The following is an 18,668-nucleotide window of genomic DNA, read 5'->3' as shown; positions in this document are numbered from 1 at the left end:
CATTATCTTTATGGAGGCTTGTCAGTGGCAATTCATGTCTCATCATAGATAATTTGAGCCTTATCATAGCCTTGTCTCCTGTGACTGTGTCATATCAGAGCCACATGTTAGGCCTAACATTAATCTTCCTGGAGCCCAAAATGTTTTAGTGCTCACACGTCACCATTATACAGCTTTTAATGACATTTACCAGTCACCAATCTTGCATGCTCTGGCTTGTCCCGGCTGAATACGCCGTTCTTAATATTTCCATTCCACTTCAACACATATATCTCTCACAGTGAAGCGGGAGTCATGCAGAGTTACATACTGCTGTTGTGCGCCGACTGGTGCTTCAGGCCTTTAAGTCCTATTGTTTGCTGTCTCCTCCTCATGTTTCGTCGCATCCATCACTGCATCCTCGTGCTCAGAAATACTGGAACATTTTCCTCAGGAATATCCACACGAGGACGAGGGCTCAGCACCGACACATGCAATTCATCAGCGAGACGATGATAAGAGCCTAACCAAAGAATGCGTTGACATATGATCAAGGTTCAGTGGAGGATAAAGGCAGTATAATACAAATTACAAAAAACGATTGCAGTTATTTTTTCAGTTATTAGTTATAATTAACTCCTGAAACAAATATAAGACTGAAGTACATGTTATATAAGAGTTTGTATGTAAAGATAATTCAATGGAAGTTTGGTGAAACTGTAGAAACAACAATTTCACAGCTAAGATAAATATTTGATTCTATAATGTAACTGTACTCGAACAAGTTTGGTGGAAAGAGTACTGAAATATTCTACTCGTGTAAAAATACAACTATTTTGATAAAATTTTACTTAAGTACAAGTAAAATTGCTGGTCTAAAAATGTACTCAAGCTAAAGTAAAACTCAACAACCGCGACCTTGTTAAAAACCTCACGTTAATTGTTTTTAATTAAAGGCAAATCTTTACAAATTAAATAAAATATGTCAACACATAATGTGTCAGTCAAAATGGGTCAAAGGTCACCAATGCTTTAACTTTCTCACTCACTCCGGGACCTTAATAAGCACAGATTCACCTGTCCTCACCTGTCCTCATCATTCCATGCCAAAGTGTCCAGTGTGTGAATTTATTTTTATTTTTTTTTTAAGTCAGGGCCAACATTTTTTTTTTTACTCAGTAACGGATGTGATTTTAAAACATAGCAAAGTACAGTACTTCCAAAAAAAAAAAAATTACGTACACAAGTACACAAAAACCTTTTCACCTATGCAAGTAAGTAAAGCAACAGTAACAATATAACCCTATAATATGACAGCAACAGTATTTTATTTCAAATGTCACGATCATACTTTTAAATTGTTGACAACACAAAAATCACCTCAAGCCTATTATTTGGGTTTAGAGTTAGGGTTGCGCATGTGTAATAAGACAATATACAGGATAATAACGAAAACATAACAGCTCATGCACTTTATCTGCATCCTTTGTTCATGCATACACATGCACACTCACATCCAGTGCCGTATATGCACATACAGTAGATAAATCCCCAGGGAGGCAAACAGGATGCTGCTGTTCAGACAGAAAACAAAAACAAAAACAAAAAAAAAAGTAAACACAAATCACAACAACTCCTCTGCTGACATCACCTCTGGTATGTGTGCGCGTCTGTCCTGCAAATCCATTAAAAGGATGTTTCTTCCTTTTTATGTGTGTGTACCCCGGGGGATTTTATTTTACCTGGATGTGAACGTGTGGGTGGAGGGTTGGCTCCACGCAGACCTGTCTCACAATTTTTTCCATGCTTTATGTCCACGTTACAGGGTTTGGATTGTATGCGCGCACATATGTTATCGCGGCTCTCTTCCTCGCATGTTGAACAGCTTCATTCCTCTGTGCGGCCCAAACCCACCACAGTGAGCTTTTGGGAGTTGGTGCCCCAACGAGCTAGTGTTCTGCAATTGAGGAAATGTTTGGCCTGGTGATCTGGCTCCCTTTTGAGGTGTTTGTTAGCCAAGGCCGATCCTGACATCTCTCCCGGGAGTGCGCTCAGAAGGCCTCTTCAAAAGAGTCCCAGCTCCCAGAGCAGGAAGTCCAGCCCTGTGCTGTTTGGAAACAAGATGGGGCAGTCAGGAAGGAAGGTAATCCATGAACACGCAACAGTGCTACTGTCCACACACACGTACCAGCACGTCCGATCAATCTCTCCCGACACCCACAAAAACGTGGGTATTCAGTGGACCCCGCAGTCATTAAGCTTGATTTATGTTGTGTTTCATTCTGCTATGCAGCCAAGGTGATCACCGGCAGCTCGGTGTAGATGATTCTGCTTTCCGTTATTGCAGCTGACTGTATATGAGAGTGTGGGTGTGTATGGAAATACTCGGAAAGGTCACCCAGCAGAGAGCAGTTTCACCGCACGAGCAGCACAGTCCTGTAAGCCAGGGTCTTACGTTCTAAAATAACTAGAAATGTCAATGAAACTTTGTCTGCACTGTTGCTTTTTGGGAGCCTTACTGATTTATCTGACTCTGGCATGAGTGCATCAGTTACACAATACCACAAGCATGTGAATGTATCAGACTGTGCTGCCAAGCTGCCTCACCCAGCACTTACCTTTGGAACAAAACAAGATTGATGTCTCGCATTTTATGGACAACTGGGATTCAAGGTTGTTTTTTTTTTTTAAAAGTGCGCTGAAATCATGTATTAATATTGAAAGTCACTAATCAAATCACCGTGGATGAAATAAAAACAGCACGACACTGTCTGTAAGGAGGCAAAGTCACTCCTAAGTTAGTTGAATGTCCAGGTTTATTTACGCTGTTCCAACTTAAAACCACTAGAGAGCACTCTTCAATTGATTTTCCATGGAGGACGCATTATCTCACACTGTTGACTACATCTGAGTGAGAATGTGGCTGGAACACATTTCTTCTCCTGCTGCCAATGAAATCAGTAGCCTGGTTTCCACTGCGAGACGCAGCCTTTCCTGCTCATATTATATAGCATGTGGTCATGGTGTGGCAGCAGAGAAATTAGGTTTTTTGAAGTGCGGTGCGAGTGAGGTAACGATTAGCTGTTTTCATTGTCGTAACAGGACCCGACGAGGAAGCTGCAGACCTATAATATATGACAAGACATCATGTTCAGGGTCAGTTCACTGAGCATTTGAGAAATTCAATTCATTCATAAAACCACCACTCATCACAGAGGGTGAGTTCACACTGGATTCAAGCAACATATATTTTAAAAGTGAAAATAATCCTAATTATTGCATAGAAAAAAGTCTGAGTAGTATTTCTTGTCCTTAAAAAGAGCGCTTAGAAGTGAAATTCACTAAATGAGATTGTTTTCAGGGGGAACAGGGGGAGTATTTTTGAAGAATGGTGCTTCCCATCCTCAGCTTCCCCTGAGTTTTTTGTTACGTGCCCACCTGTGACACTTGGTCCGAGGCTTGAAACTGTGACGCTAATTCCGCACTTTTTAGACCCACTCGTAGCGGGATGGGACGTCATTACCAGAATGTAAACAGTGTCGGCCATCTTTGCTAGCAGTTACGCTAACAGGACCAAGTGTCACAGGTGGCCACGTAACAAAGAAAAGAATGAAGATATTTCTCCACTCAGGGGAAAAACACCCCTATTCTAGTAATACAAATCGGTTAATTATTCATTTAAGTTTGTGTCGATACATATTTTAATCAACAATAGATCGCATTACTTGTTGTATGAGGAAAAAGGTCACTGGTGTAGATGAACCACAGCAGTTCTTTTCCCCTCTGGAGATATTTTACTCATTGTTTTGGTTTTACAGTGAACTACTTCACTAATCAACCTCCTTGTATGCTACCTGCTCAGCACCAAACTACACAGCATTTACTTTATTTGCCAGAGACTTGGAGGAGCAAAACCCGGGCCTAAATATGTTTTATAATAGCACATGGCGTAGAAGTATTTTTCCAATTCATCCAAGGGATGAAAAAATGAAGTGTTGGCTTTGACACATTTCGGGGGAAATCTGTATTGTGCATGTGATGAATCTATTCACCTTCAACTCAACAGCTAACTCCGGTCCCCCCTTTGGACCTTGAAATTCATGCCTAAAATTTCAAACTGTGGTCTATATAACGCTGGCCCTGACCAGAAGGATATTCACAGACTGTAGAAATATGGTAAACAACTTCACAATGCTGACGATGAGCGGCCAGGGGCCTCAGAGTCTCTCTCTAATATTCTTTCACAATAGCAAGAAACTGTTGCCAACACCTGATTCCAATCATATGTGATCATATGTGATTATTAGCACCTGTGGGTGTTCTCCCTCCCTCCCTCTCTCACACACACAGACACACACACACACACATACATGCACACACACTCAAGTAATATCCACAGACAATGCATTTTCATGAACAATCAGCAGACTGTCCTTCATATTTGTATAATTTGGGAACAAAAGTACTTTTTACGATGAATCTGTCAGATCTTTGCAACAGAACTATTTGTAAAAATGAGATAGCTGGATACAAAGAGTAAGTACAAAGAGCCATGTCATTATGTTCTGTAACTTTTTGCTCATTATTAGATGCAGGTTTCCCCCCATTATTTTTTTTTTTAATGAAAAACTCAATGGACTTATGGTAATGGATCATATAAAGTGCAGGTGGTTATTCTAGACGTGTCATAAACTGGGGTCTGAAAGGCTGAAAGTTCACATGGAGTGTTGCCAGTAGAGCCAGTACCTTGTTAAATACTGATAATTGTGTCTGTTGATTAATGATGGTGTATAAAAAAACTAGATCTTATCATATAATAGTCAGAAAACACAGAGTCTTTCAGTTTATAAAGATATAAAGAAGAGAAAAAATGTAAATGCTCACAATGGAGATAATGTTCAGCACTTTTGCATAAAATGAAATAAAATACTTGAGTATGATTGTGTTTATCAAATATTATTTGACCAAATCCAAACTTCATATCAATCCAGTCCTAATGTTCCTCCATTATTTTTGCCCAAAGTTATTTTACTCCGCCTATCAAACAAAGCAACACCATACAACCGTTTTGATTAGTTTCAATATTCAGCTGCATATTAGTGTCAATACACAGCTGCCAGTGCTAATGTGATGCTAAATCTATGGCACAGAGATGGTTTTTGGTAGTCAGCCATATGTCGAGCCAAAATGTCATTACCTTGTCCTGGTTTGTTTTCACTGATGTCATTGGTGCAACTCTGAGCTGCAGGAGAAGGCAGCTGCTCCAGCCAATAATATACTCCACAAACCCACTGTTTACAACCTACCCAACACCAAATGTCAGACAGACACTTTGCAAAAAGACAGATGTTTCATTCTGGAGATGGTGGACACCAAACCACATGTGCATAAGAGGTGGCAAGAACAATCATAACTTAAATACTAATGTGTTGTATTTGCTGCTTAAAAATGTAAATGTTGTTTGCTAATAATATGTTTTCCTTGTGTTGTTTTTCCTATATTTAAAAAAAAAATATGCATCCACAAAAGTATATTGATGCCATTATCACCTGTGGAGCCTATTTATTTACTTATTTTTGGATGTTTCTCCATCCGTGTTTTCATGTAAAAACCTTTCACAGACAGGAACCACTGGCAACATCCTTCTATTCTGGCTGAGAAACTTCAAAATTCACTGCTACAGTCAGAGGAGCATCACACGAGCCAGCACAGCTAATGCTGCTGGCAAAGTAAAGAAAAAAAAAAAAGAAATCACACCGTCTCCTTCACGTCGATCTACGCCTGAAGCTACTTGTCGAGTCCTTTGTGTATTTTAAATAGTTACAGAATTGTGTTGGCCACAAATAACAATTTCCAGCGATTTGTCAGTTTCCTGTTTTTACCTCATTAAAGGAACCCTGGTACAGAAAATCGCTTCAGCTCACAAAAAATTACACACGTCATCGCGCAACACATTAACGAGTCGTTGATAGTGCTGTGTTCATACAGTCTGTGGTTTGAGCGCACAAGGAGCGCACAATAAGGCAAACCTGCAATGAGCTTATAAAATACTACACAATATGTTTAAATAAGCTGCCATTTTTAGACATGGAAGGTGATTTTCATGTGTATCAGGGGATATCTTTGGCTACAGAAAGGAATAACCTTCAAACCTTCAGCGTCCTTGCAACTGGGCCACTGATATTTGATATTTTGGATCTTGGTTCTACCAGCAGGAGAACAATAAGTCAATAGCCTTGTTTATTGTTACTATAAACAGTTGCTTAAGCACTTTCAATCTGGAGAGCACTGGCACAGTTAAACAGTTTACCAGGAAGTAAACACGAAAGCGGCAACATGCCATTGAATTTCTGCTAGTTGGAATTCCGGGAGCCGCTAAATCGACACAAAACATTTTGTCGTTTGTGGAGAACACGTCATGTTCTTCATTTCCTTTTCATTTCCTTTACCATTTACGCCAGGATTTTGTCCTTTCCTCTTCCACTTATCGACAGATTACAGTGACATGCCCACTGATACTGAATGTAGTAACTTTTCTGGTTTCTAACCAATTTCTTTTTGGTGTGAACATGCCGGCTGTTAAAAATTTAGTTTGGAGAAATTGAGCTATATCAGACCCATGCCATGTGAAAGAACTAGCTGTGTGTCATTGGGGGAGAAAAGAGGTTCCAGAGAATCAGAGGGATTATACTTCCTTTTGGAAATTAACTCAATTTCTTCACTCTTCCCTCCCACCCATCCCTCCCTCTTATATATTTTTTCCAACCACTCATCCCCAGGACAGTAGCTGAGCTCAGGTCCTCCCACAGTCCAGTAAGGAAAGCCCAGGTGATTTGAACTGGGGTCGCGGGGGGTCATTCTGTCAGACTCAAGAGACTGATGGAGGGCCTCAATCCTGCCAGTGACATGAAGATGGATCAAATGAAAACACACACACACACACACACACGCACGCACACACACTTGAATGGAAAATTACAGTTGTGCACTCATGAAAATAGACTCACATGATACAAAACTTACAGTAAGTTTGAATAATGTGAATTTTCATACTCTCACTTTCTGACTTTCGTTTTATATAAACACACATACACGCCCACTCTCTCTCTCACACACACACACACACACACACACACACACACACACACACACACACAGTGCCAGACTGACAGAAACAGGTTGTCGGCAGGGTGGGGGTTGGGGGGGGGGGGCGATGTGACTCATGTCCAGCTCATTTGTCTGCAATCCACAGTGAGCACGACTGAGTTTGAGTTCACATACTCCCACATTTCTCAAACGCACAGGTTCCCACACACATGTACTGACGGTGGTTTGGCTTTTCTTAACAAAAAAAAAGTAAAAAAAATGACAACAAATCCTATTAAAAGAGCAAATCCAATAAAAACATTTCTCGTTGAATTTCCCTAGACTCTCTCTCTCTCTTGTTCCAAAGCCCATTTATATTATAGAGCTTTAAAAACTGGTATTAAAGATGAAGTTTCGTCGAAACTTTCCTAAAACCTCAAGGCAGTTTATTGATTAGAATTGACTGTGCATAAATACACACTACAAACACACACACACACACACACAGGAGAACTTACAGTGGTGGCATAAAGAGTGGAGCAGCACCACATGTACGTTACTTATTTTAAGGAAAATAAAAAAACCAACGAAAATGTGCCGTAAATATAAATTGTTCAGCTCAAGCAACTGAAACTGAAGTTTTATTGCACCATTTAACCTCCTCTGTCGCAGACTATTCCACAAATTACAAATGGTTTGAAAACCATAAGACAGAAGCAATAGTACACACACTTTTTTTTCTTTCTTTTTTTTATAAATCTTCAATATAAAATGAAATGTAATTAAATGAAATGGTGTACAATCGGAATAAGACAATCCCTGTGTGGCTTTGGATTGTTAGTGGCCACTGTATTAAACCAAAACGCATGGCCTAGTACTTTTTTAGTAATGCATTTTTCTCATTCACAAAAAAAACCTCTACATGAACATCCTTTATCTCATTCTCTGAGATCCATGTGCACGCCGTCCCACTGACGTGTATTTTCAGAGTGCACACACACACACACACATGCTTTAATTTATACTGACACACAGATGGCCCCTGCTCTGACCGCAAATGTGGTGAAACTCCTGGTCCCTGTGGTGCGGCCAGAGCTCAAGCTGCCAGTAAAAGCGAGGGATGCTTCATGGCTCAACAATTTGCTGGGTAAATGGAAAGGTTTTGGTGTGTGACCTCAAACACTCTTCTCTCTGTCTCTCTGTCGCTTCCTCTATCGGACTTTCAATTTTACTCTCTCCTATCGTGTCTTCTCTTGATTTTTGTTGGCTTCCTCCTAATCTGATTTTCTCTTGGCTGCTTTTTATGTCTTCTTTTACTTTTTTTCCTCCTCTCTATTTTTTTTTCAGTGCTGATTTTCTTGAATGATTCCATCTTAAAAGTCAGATTATACTTCAGTGTCCAGATAAAGGGTAGTTCACTTTTCTTTTGTTTGTACGGGCAGTTAAAATATAGATATGTACAGTAATTGTCACAAGCAGAGGTCCAAACCTTTTCTAACGCACGCCTTATATCTCAGCCTACATCATATTGTATTTATTTGTCTTTCTTCCTTTCATTTGTCCTCAGTCTCAAAAATCTTCACTCTTTTTCTGTCCATATGATGGAGGTGCGATCCTTCCCCTCCGGTCTGAGAGGTCAGGAGCAAAGTGAGGACACGTGAGGGGGGAAGACAGACCTCAGCTCAAAAATATGAGCAGTACGAGGAGAAACTGTGCATTTCTGTAACGTGTGGTTCAGCGGGTTTATTGGGTAACTGATACACTGAAATTTAGCCCAAAGTTGGTTTAGCCAAGACGGTTTTAATAGAATTAGAGACATTACTTCATAGAGAAGTGGCTTTTATCGTGAGTAGTGTGGAGATTTCAAAATCAGCGATCAGAAAATTGAATAATTACATCCTTGCTTGATCCAGATGTGGTTCATATACATGCAAGTCCTGTCGCACACGAACTCCTGCTACTGCTTAGGATCGCATAAGTACATAAGTAAGAGGTCCACACAGAATCGCATATAGGCTACCAAAAATAAATCTCCTAAGAGTTTTTTTTTCTGTCCTAAGAGAAAATATGACCTTGTATTTTTGAAATATGGCTCTGAAATGTCATATCGTGTTTCACTGAAGTGAGAAAACCTCGAGAGGTGTGAGCGCCTGTATAACCAATGTCAAATCCAGTTCTCTTATCACCTCCAATCTAAGGAAAGTGTAGCCAGGTGGATTTGGGTGTGTAGCATTAATATGCACACACACACACACACACACACACACACACAGAGTGGAGGGGACAGAGAGTAAAAGGGTTAGGGTTAACTTCCCACTAAAGGGTGTCAGAAAAGGAATCTAAATTGGGTGTCAGAAAGTGCTAAGGAGTTGAAATCATTCAGGGTCCCCAGTTCCCATGTGGGTGGGTGCTTGCTTTATATTTTACAGACAATGTCCCTTTAAAAAGCGCCACGTCTGGAAAGTCCATTAGATGTGCATATAAAATTTCCCCTGTGATTAATAGTTGATGAAGCAGGGTTGTTTGGAGGGTACTACCAACATGTGGCTGACAGGGCTCCTCCTCTGCAATCTCACATTACACTCCATAAACTTGCCACTCTTTCCCACCTATACGTTTAAAAAGGAGGAGGGCTCACTTGTCAAGAATGCCTTAGAAGAGTTGTGAAAACAGCCAGCCCGAGAAGGGGAGTCCTGCAGTTGTAGATGCAGCTCTCCCGTTGAGCCACAGGCCAGTCAGATCAGTCAGGGAGAGAGGGTGTGTGCGTGCGTGTGTGTGTGTCTGTGTGTGTGTGAGTCCAAGACAGGCAAGGGGGAAAAGTGTGTCAGCACCAGAGGCTCTGAGAGACGTCACACACTCCCAGGCAGAGAGGGAAACACGCTGTCACGAGGAAGGTGTCTATCCTCACGCATTTCTGGACTGTGGACGAGAGAGCAGCCTCTGACAGAAGTCAGCATTCCAGCGGTGGATGCAGGGAAACCATGATGAGCATTTAGTCAGCTGAACTGGATGTTTCTCTGAAAGATACAAACTTCCAGCTCACGTTCCTCATCCAGGGAGAGACTTGCAATAAGACTATAGTCAAGAGTGTGTGAAGTGTTTGTTTTTTTGCATTAGGATGGATCAGCCAGCCAGCAGCTGCATGCGGAGCGCCCACCCCAGCAGCCCCATCTGGGGCTGCATGAGGAACCCTCACCCAGGTACCAATCTGCAGTTGCCCTACCAACAGGGCCCTTTCTCCCTGCACCAGAAGCCTGAGTTCCTGGCCTACACAGACTTCTCCAGCTCCTGCCTGGTGCCAACCGCACCACACGCAGCCTATCCCCGTGATGACAGACTGTACCAAGAGAGCCAAGGAGGTTACCAGAGAGCTGAGTGGCAGTTCAACCCCTGCGAGACTCGGGTGAGAGCATCAGAGGCCTGCCCGCCTGTCGTCACCCCCGCAGCAATGGGTGGCAGTGGGAGCGGAGGGCCCGAGCTGGACAGTGCAGGGGGAGAGAGGCTGCCAGGTGCTGTGCCCGGGTGCATAGAGGGAGAATACTCACCTCAAAGCGTGGCTTCGGCCGACTCAGACAAGAAGAGCTCCAATAAGAGGAAGAGAGACGTGACAGGTGAGTCATGGACGGGAGTCAGCTGAGGCGTGGTGGTTTATAGAGGGAAAAAAACAGGAATTTAAAAACCTAGAAACACGGGAGGTATTAGAACGGGGAAAACATTCATTATCAAAAATGCACATTTGGGAGTATTAAAAAATGATAGTGGAAATTCCTTTACTGGACACTGGTGAATAGTTAAGAGAACAAACATGGAACTGTTCCAGGGAATAAGCTTGACTGCTGATCTCGGACGTTTCCCAAATTAACTTGGATTGCAAATCGAAAATTGACTCAAACGATCGTGCACATGTGCCATTGTCGCTCCATTTGAAAATCGTAACTACGTCAAGGTTCAGGAGGCCGTGTCCTGTGCCGCAGCTGGCGCTGACACTAATTCTTGTTTTTAAGACCAAATTACACTCTCACCAGATAGCTATGTGAAAGGTGAGTAGGTGACGAGACCTTTGTGTTCAAGACACACACGTTAAGGAGCAGTTGCATCCTCTTATTGTTCTAGGACTTTGAAATGGCCCAAATGAATAATGAGCCACGTGAATGTTTCATTGCGCTGCTGTATCCGTTGGAAGCACACAATTGTTTTAGAACAGTACAGACACAGAAGATGACTTTTAACGTTAAAAGTCATCACACGTGCTTCAGGCTGTGTATTAGTAAATATACATTCTTAAAAGTAAACTGCATACACAATCTCACTGCAAATTGTTGTTCATTTTTTAAAAATATCACATGATCTATGATAATAATGTTCATATTCGTATTAAAAGGCTCTTTGAACCACAAAAGCATCCTCACGTTTTGCTCTGAAATCAGATCACTGTATGTTTATGGATTACAGTAAAAGTGTATCCTCCGGTCATAGTTCACACTAACTGGAAGCAAAGCTAAGTGCTATCTGTCACAGACTCAGACTCCTACGTGTAATAAAAAAATAATAAAAGTTTTGATTTAAACCAAATGTAAAAAGTGACACAATTAAAATACACTAAACTTCAGAATGGCAGAATAGAAAAAAAAACACATGTCAAACAAATCAGTTCAATTAAATGGTTTTAAAAAAAAGAAAAAGAAAATGACCAGAGTAGTTTGCAATATTGAAGGGGTTTAAGTTGAAGAGGGCTGCGGGGGAGTGCAGACACCCCCACACCACCCCCACTCTTCCAGTACTTACCTGATTGTAACCTCCACTCACTCCACTGAAAACACGCCAGACCACGTCTGGTAAAATCACTTGCCCGTGATCCCACTTTTCTTTTCTCTTTTTTTCTCTTTTTACATTCTTATCCATTGACATTTTCCTGTCGTTAAGCCGTAACACAATCTCCCACTGAGAGCATGCAACATGTCTGACCACTACATTGGCTCTTGGGTTTTTTTGTTGTTTTTTTTAGGAAAGTCTTGCATTGACGAGCCGGTTGAGCATAAATTAGGAAAATATCCTCAAGGCATTCGAATGAGAGACAGAGCTGCTTTACAGTCTGCTGGTGTCTGTGTGTGTGTGTGTGTGTGTGTGTGTGTTAATAGAGTTATGAAAATGTGGCGCACACACACGTTTCGAACATGTGTGTCTGATATTAACTTTAACAGCACAATGTTTAACAGACACATAATACTTTTATCTAGTAAACATGCCACGATAAGAACATTGAGCTAGTTACTACTGTTATTGTTGTGAGTGTTACAAGTGAAATTAGAATTTTGTTCATTTCCTGATAAAACAAAACTTTCATTCTTATATTTGTAGTAATTTATCAACACCTAGTATGAAATTTAGCTGAATACAAAGTATTTTAAAAACAAAAAGGTGGATTTTATTATCTTTTGATCCATACATAAGTATTTTTACAATAATACAATAATGAAAAAGACATTTTATAAACCATTTTTTACCATTTAACAACAGTGAATGAATGCCTTACAGTATTTAACGTTTTACGTCATCATTCTGAAGTGTTTTAGTAAATACACAGTCTAGTATAATTTGTCATCACACAAATGTCCATTTATACGTTTGAATGGTCACCGCATACCTGCGTACAGTCCCTTGTGCTGCAGCTTGTTAGAGTCATTAACCGAGTGCTGCTAACAAAACACTAAACAAAGAGATAACGGTAACACATTGTAAAACCATAGCACTGGCTTTTACACACACGTGCAAATTATGTGATCAGTCAAATTTGTGCCTGTGGTTCTTGCTTTAAAACCATCATTAATTTACAACCGACTGCTGCTTCAGACCAACGACTTTTGCACCCTCCACACAAAAAGGCAGCAAATGTTGTTTGTCTTCGGGGCCCTGCTGTGCGCAGAAGCCTTCTCTCTGAAAGTTTACGGCCTCTGGCTGTGCAGGATATTTATTGGAGGCCTGTTTAGTGAGAGCCAGTATGTGCCCTGCCAGGTGTTCACTTTAACTAAAACGGTTTGGCACCACTCCAGACCCGGCCTGACGAGAGAGACCAGGCAGCAGCAGCGGCACACTCTGGAGCGTCGTGTCATTAATGACGTTTAAACCGCAACACAGTCAGGTTGCCCACTGAAAGCAGCGGTGCACAGACAACACACAGACTACACACAAAATGTGTCTGCCCAGTCACATCTGGCCCAGGTACTGCAGTCCATTTCTGGCTCCATATGCTGGCGAGCAACGAGCAAAAACCTCTCACTCTGACAAATTAGAACCATGTACAGTTATTTTTACCAAAAAAAAAAAATTCCCTTTAATACACATGTGGAATTTCACTGACAGTTAAATTAGCTGTAGCTCACATACATATTAATTCTGCTCAATGAGGTCTGGATTTCTGCAGAATCCATCGTTTCAACCTCATACAATTTGTGACATAGAGATATCTCGAGCTTCTTTCACAGCTATATTTGCTGTCATGTCGAGATGAGTTAATGTGAGTTTTCCGAGTGTTCCAATAGGAAATCTCTCACTCACACACACACACACAGCACAGAGACCTGGACATATCCGCACCTTTGTTCTTTTGTTAGAGGCTTTAACGATGTTCCGCTGCATTCCTCTCCTAACTCAGTCCCTCTGTGGCTGGTTTGGTGGCCCCTGCCCTGTGCCAACACATTCTCACACACACACACACACACCATGACTGAACGTAAAGCTGCACAAACTTCTATTTTCACATTTATGCAATTAACAGACAAGTAAAAGTAGAATATACGACCAACAACGCACGATGCTAACCCTGTAAACACGCGATACAGGTGAACAGAGCTCAGGTGCGGGTGGTCTGGTCTTTAAAACTGCTGGTTTTGGTGTTTACTATACGATGGGGGGGCCTCCTGCAAAAGTCTTTGAGGTTGTGCTTTGCTGGTTGGAAAGTTCTTTAATAGGTTTTGTTTATTGGTCAACTACAGAGGCCGGTCGACACATTATTGGACAGCTAATTCAAATGAAATGAGCTAGTAAGTGGTACAACCACATGCAAACACGCCAAGATCTCTAAGTGGAAAGAATGCATAAATACTTACTAAATTATCATTTGAGGAGGAGACAAACGTGTGTAACTGTGCGAAATACCTCTCCAGACATCCAGGAGTCCGGTTTTAAGGTGGATTCCAGCTGCAAGGCGCGGAAGGAGCGCACAGCATTCACCAAGGAGCAGCTGAGAGAGCTGGAGGCCGAGTTCACCCACCACAACTACCTGACCAGGCTCCGCCGCTACGAGATCGCCGTCAACCTGGACCTAACAGAGAGACAGGTACGGTTACCTTTACCAGCATTCCACATTATCCAGTACTGTATTCAGACCACAGTGGAACAACTGAGTCTTGGTGTCACTACTATTTTTGTGAAATGCAACAAATGATGAGAGAACAGAATAAAAAAGTTGCAAAAAGATTTTGGGGGGAAATATTCTATCCTATTATATTCTATTCTATTATATATAGGAACTGAAAGTTCATATTCCTGCGAAAATGAAAACCTCTTCTTCCCAAAAAAAAAGATAAACATCATTTCTCTTTTTTTTTTTTATTGTGGAAAGTATGTTAAATGATTCTACATGTACCGTAGTAGGCGAGGCATAAACAGAGTCGCAATTTGAATTACAATGAGCCATTTTTTCCAGAATCCATTTGGTCCTGTGGTTGTAGCAGCTTTAATGAGTGGGCGGCAGCTCCAGACCTGATTAAATCGTACGAACATGTGTCGATGCCGCTGAATAAAACCTCAGTCTGTCTGTCAGGTCCAGTGTCCCAGCTTCTTCTAATGAGACCATGGTGCCACAGTGACCACACATATTGCCGTCTGCTGCTAAATCTGTTTCCCAGACCCCACAGACACACACACACACACGCACACGCAAGCACACGCAGGCACACACACTTCTGCAAAGAGACTTACAGACTCATACATATAGCGACGTTCCCTCTTCACTGCAACTTTCTGCCATTTTCCAGCTCATCCTACAAGCTTTGGCTCGATCTTACCTTTTTTTAATTAGTCACATTAAGCGGATAACGGTGTGTGGATGAAAGAATTCAGCACCGATACAGTGGAAATGCCATGACCAAAAAAACAGATTTTTTGGTCATGTCAGATGTCAGAAAACGTTAAAAAAGAAAATTCTGATCAGTGTTTGTCAAACTTTGGAAATAATGAGTTTCTCAAATGATTCAGTTTAAATGATTTCTTTGTTATCTGGAGCAAAGAAACCAGAAAATGTTCATATTTAAGGAGCGGAAACAATCAGAAATCTTGTTTTAATATTGACAAAAAGCTTCAAACCGATTAATCGATTATCAAAATAGTTGACGATTAATTTAGTAAGCAATTAATAATGGATTAATCGAGTAATTGTAAAACAGAACCTCTGTGATCTCAGATATTGAACCAGGACTTATTCCAACAGGTTTTAATGGGCTTTACCGTCCGAAACGTTGGTATATTTGTCACACTGACAACAAAGACTAAAACTGTCAACAAGCTCATACTGATCTAAAATTTGACATTTTCTATGCCACAGGACATTAGGTCACATGTCATTTTATGATCGTGAACGCACACTGTAGTTTATTCAGACTCACATTCACAGTCCTGCTGCTGTATGTATCCGCTGCTAAAAGCACTCCCCAGCGAACGCACCATTTCCACCTGTTTGACTACTAAAAGCTAATGTGCCCAGCTGTTTGAGGAATTTATTAAGTCTTTTATAGCGAATAAAATATCTTCAGCAGAAATGTGGCTCGGGCCCCGAGTTCCACGGACAGATCTGGGATGTCAGCAAACGATGAAAGATGGACCAACACATTGTTGCCTCAGCAGAAATGTTGTCTACTCCCCATATACCACCATTAAATCCTCACTGGACAGCTGCGATTTCCAAAGTGCATGGACTAATCGGACGACTTAATCTGCTACAGCAAGAAGCGTGACACTCTCGACCGTGTGTCATTACTGAATAATGTCTCAAATCGTAAACGAGGATCCGACCACAGATTTAATTGCGGGTGTTTCTTTCTCTGCTAACTTTTCCCTGGAATGTTCTTCACTCTCAGGAAGTGCATGTTGTGCTGCTATTCTTGGGCGCAGAGTTAAAGCATGATATTCTCATTTCAGAATAGCAGAGAGCAAACTTACATCCTGTCTATGCTGACATCCTAATAGATGCCTCTTCTGACCTATACTGTCTATACGACACGCTCTCTGTCTACACGAGCGGAGGCTTCCTGGGGCCAGAACTGAGCGCTTTACACCGCGGATTCATGCAAATTACAAGGCCAATGCAATCTCAGCCAGTTTATACACAGTGCCGGCAGATTTGTGGGGGATTATTTTGCCTGTTTTTCTGCTGACTGTGTTGTAAACGTTGATGCAAATTGCAAAACAGAGAGAAAAGCCACAGTGGTCGTGCTACATGTTCAAATGTGGTGGTGGTGGTGGTGGGGACTCACTCTGAACTGTGTCTCTGTGTTATACAGTACATTAACAATAGCTATTGTTTTAAGTTGTGATGCCAGGTGTTTATTTGTCCTTTTTTTTGACTGTTGTGAGCTTAGACAGCTGCAACTAATCATCACTACGAGTCATTATATATGATGATTTTTCTCAATTGTAGTGGTTTCTTAAGAATATTCCTTTATTTGATTGGTGATTCCTTCAAATCAATAGGCTTAAACCGCTCTCAGAGAACATAATCAGAGAAGACATAGAAACCAGCTATATTTATCTGGAACAAGTGAATTTTATAATTTTTTTACAAATGCTGATGTTTAAAAACTCAATTAACCAGAAAGTCATTGACCTTTTGGGCAAATTTAGCTCAGATTTGATTTAATTTAATATTGATGGGTTTATGGAGATGACGTTAAATAAATAAATTCTAAGAGGCAACATTTCCTGTGTTTCTGTGCTCCAGGTGAAAGTCTGGTTTCAGAACAGGAGGATGAAGTGGAAGAGAGTGAAAGGAGGACAGTCGGCTTCGCCAAATGACCTGGAAAATGACGACATAGACTCCGCCGCGTCGCCGAGCTCTGAATGAAAAAGCCTCGGTCGGTCGGCATCGTCATCATCATCATCATCATCATCATCATCAGAAAGGAGGAGATGCTAAAATCACCTTGTGACGCAGAGAGACTGGGGTCTCGTGGACACTAATGCAGCACAATACAAGTTTGAAAAGCTGCAAAAATCTAATAATTATTCAGACTTATTATTATTATTATTATTATTATTATTATTCCCAGGAAGAAATCACTGAGCATCTCCTTTGCTGAATTTTGTTGTAAATAGTTGAATTTTGTCAATAATGAACTGTGTTTTGATACACTAACGATATAAATACAAGTTTCTGAGGCCACCACGTGTTGCAGCGGTGATAATTACGGTCATTGTAGATCAGTGACAAAGCCGTATGTTGGCTTCAAGACCCGTGATGTCTTATCAGACCGTGATGTGATTGTGTTTGAGTGCATCTCCTTTGGTTCCAATATTGTAATTATGCCATTTGATGCTTGACTGCAACCACCTGGGAAAATTCAGACTGTACAAGGTTTGCCAAGCCATAAGTGCCTGCGAATCTTTCATTTTGTCAGTTTCTTTTCCTAGAATATTGTTATTTTTCTGTCAAGCATTTTTACTCTTCTTTTTTTTTTTATACATGTTGAATGTTGTTGATTAAATACAGATGTTACTGCAAACAGAATAAATGATCTGCTGCAAAATGTGTAAAATATCTTTAGAATTTCTTCCATTCATGTAACACGGATATAATTTTAGAGTCGGTCGATCTGTTTACTTGGCTGAGTGATGGCTTCATCACGTGTCAACTATCTGCTCGAGAGCAAATTCATGGAGGAGCCGCTTGCTTCTATTTGCTTTTAAAGTTAGCAGCTGACATGGAGGGCCATCGATATTATAAGCTCATATGTCTCCAAAGGTATCTCAGCCAAGTTCTGCAGATATCTTACATGTATAGTGATTCACAGGCCTGGTGTCTGCTTACTAGCGGCTGTCTCAGCTAATGAGTCAAACCTTTGGAAGCCATGATTAATAATGTGGACATGATTTTCCTGTGTCAAAATGTCAGCAACTCTGAAAAATGACACTGAACAACATGACAATCAATGAAGCTGGATTAAGTGGGATCTTTTTTTGGTTAAGAGTCCCTTAAATGACCAACCAAAAGGCCTCATCAGCTCTAATGTGATGATATATGATAGACTAATGAAACTTTCTGGATCAGAGACAAAACATCATCAAGCAAATGTCAAAAGTTCAGTTGCCTACTTTGAAACACTTGGGATTTCCAGTGTTAGCTGCAGTAACAGGCTGATATAAACAGAAAAACAACACCAAAAGGGAACTGTTTTTTTACATATTCGCCAAAAAGAACTGTTTATAGCTTGTATATCTTTTCCAAATATATAAAAAAAATAATAGTACTAGTGCTGGATCTGTAATAAGTGAAAACGACACCAGCAGGACCATTGGGCCACTTGCTACTGATTGGTTGCGGAAATACAACA

The 18,668-nt window shown here is 40.9% G+C and overlaps 1 protein-coding gene and 1 long non-coding RNA gene across 2 annotated transcripts; one reads left to right on the top strand and one right to left on the bottom strand.

Annotated features, from left to right (window-relative positions):
* Positions 1-1,285: 1,285 nt before the first annotated feature.
* LOC131448972 (uncharacterized) lies at positions 1,286-14,208 on the bottom strand. The gene is made up of 2 exons (XR_009234242.1): positions 13,660-14,208; positions 1,286-2,086 (listed from the first exon to the last, which is right to left on the bottom strand). It is a non-coding gene; the product is annotated as an uncharacterized LOC131448972 (long non-coding RNA).
* meox1 (mesenchyme homeobox 1) lies at positions 9,693-17,873 on the top strand. Its single transcript, XM_058621811.1, has 3 exons — positions 9,693-10,676; positions 14,229-14,401; positions 17,060-17,873. Exons 1-3 carry the CDS (start codon positions 10,184-10,186, stop codon positions 17,180-17,182), a joined length of 789 nt encoding a protein of 262 aa, XP_058477794.1. The 5' UTR covers positions 9,693-10,183; the 3' UTR covers positions 17,183-17,873.
* The last annotated feature ends 795 nt before the right edge of the window (positions 17,874-18,668 follow it).

Source organism: Solea solea, chromosome 21, assembly GCF_958295425.1.
Source record: "Solea solea chromosome 21, fSolSol10.1, whole genome shotgun sequence".
Taxonomy (NCBI): domain Eukaryota; kingdom Metazoa; phylum Chordata; class Actinopteri; order Pleuronectiformes; family Soleidae; genus Solea; species Solea solea.
This window is presented reverse-complemented; position numbering and strand designations above follow the sequence as displayed.

Coding starts and splice junctions, on each gene's coding strand:
- meox1 (XM_058621811.1), top strand. CDS start 10,184: ATGGATCAGCCAGCCAGCAGCTGCATGCGGAGCGCCCACCCCAGCAGC. Junction 10,677..14,228: donor GAGGAAGAGAGACGTGACAG/GTGAGTCATGGA, acceptor ATACCTCTCCAG/ACATCCAGGAGTCCGGTTTT. Junction 14,402..17,059: donor TGGACCTAACAGAGAGACAG/GTACGGTTACCT, acceptor TCTGTGCTCCAG/GTGAAAGTCTGGTTTCAGAA.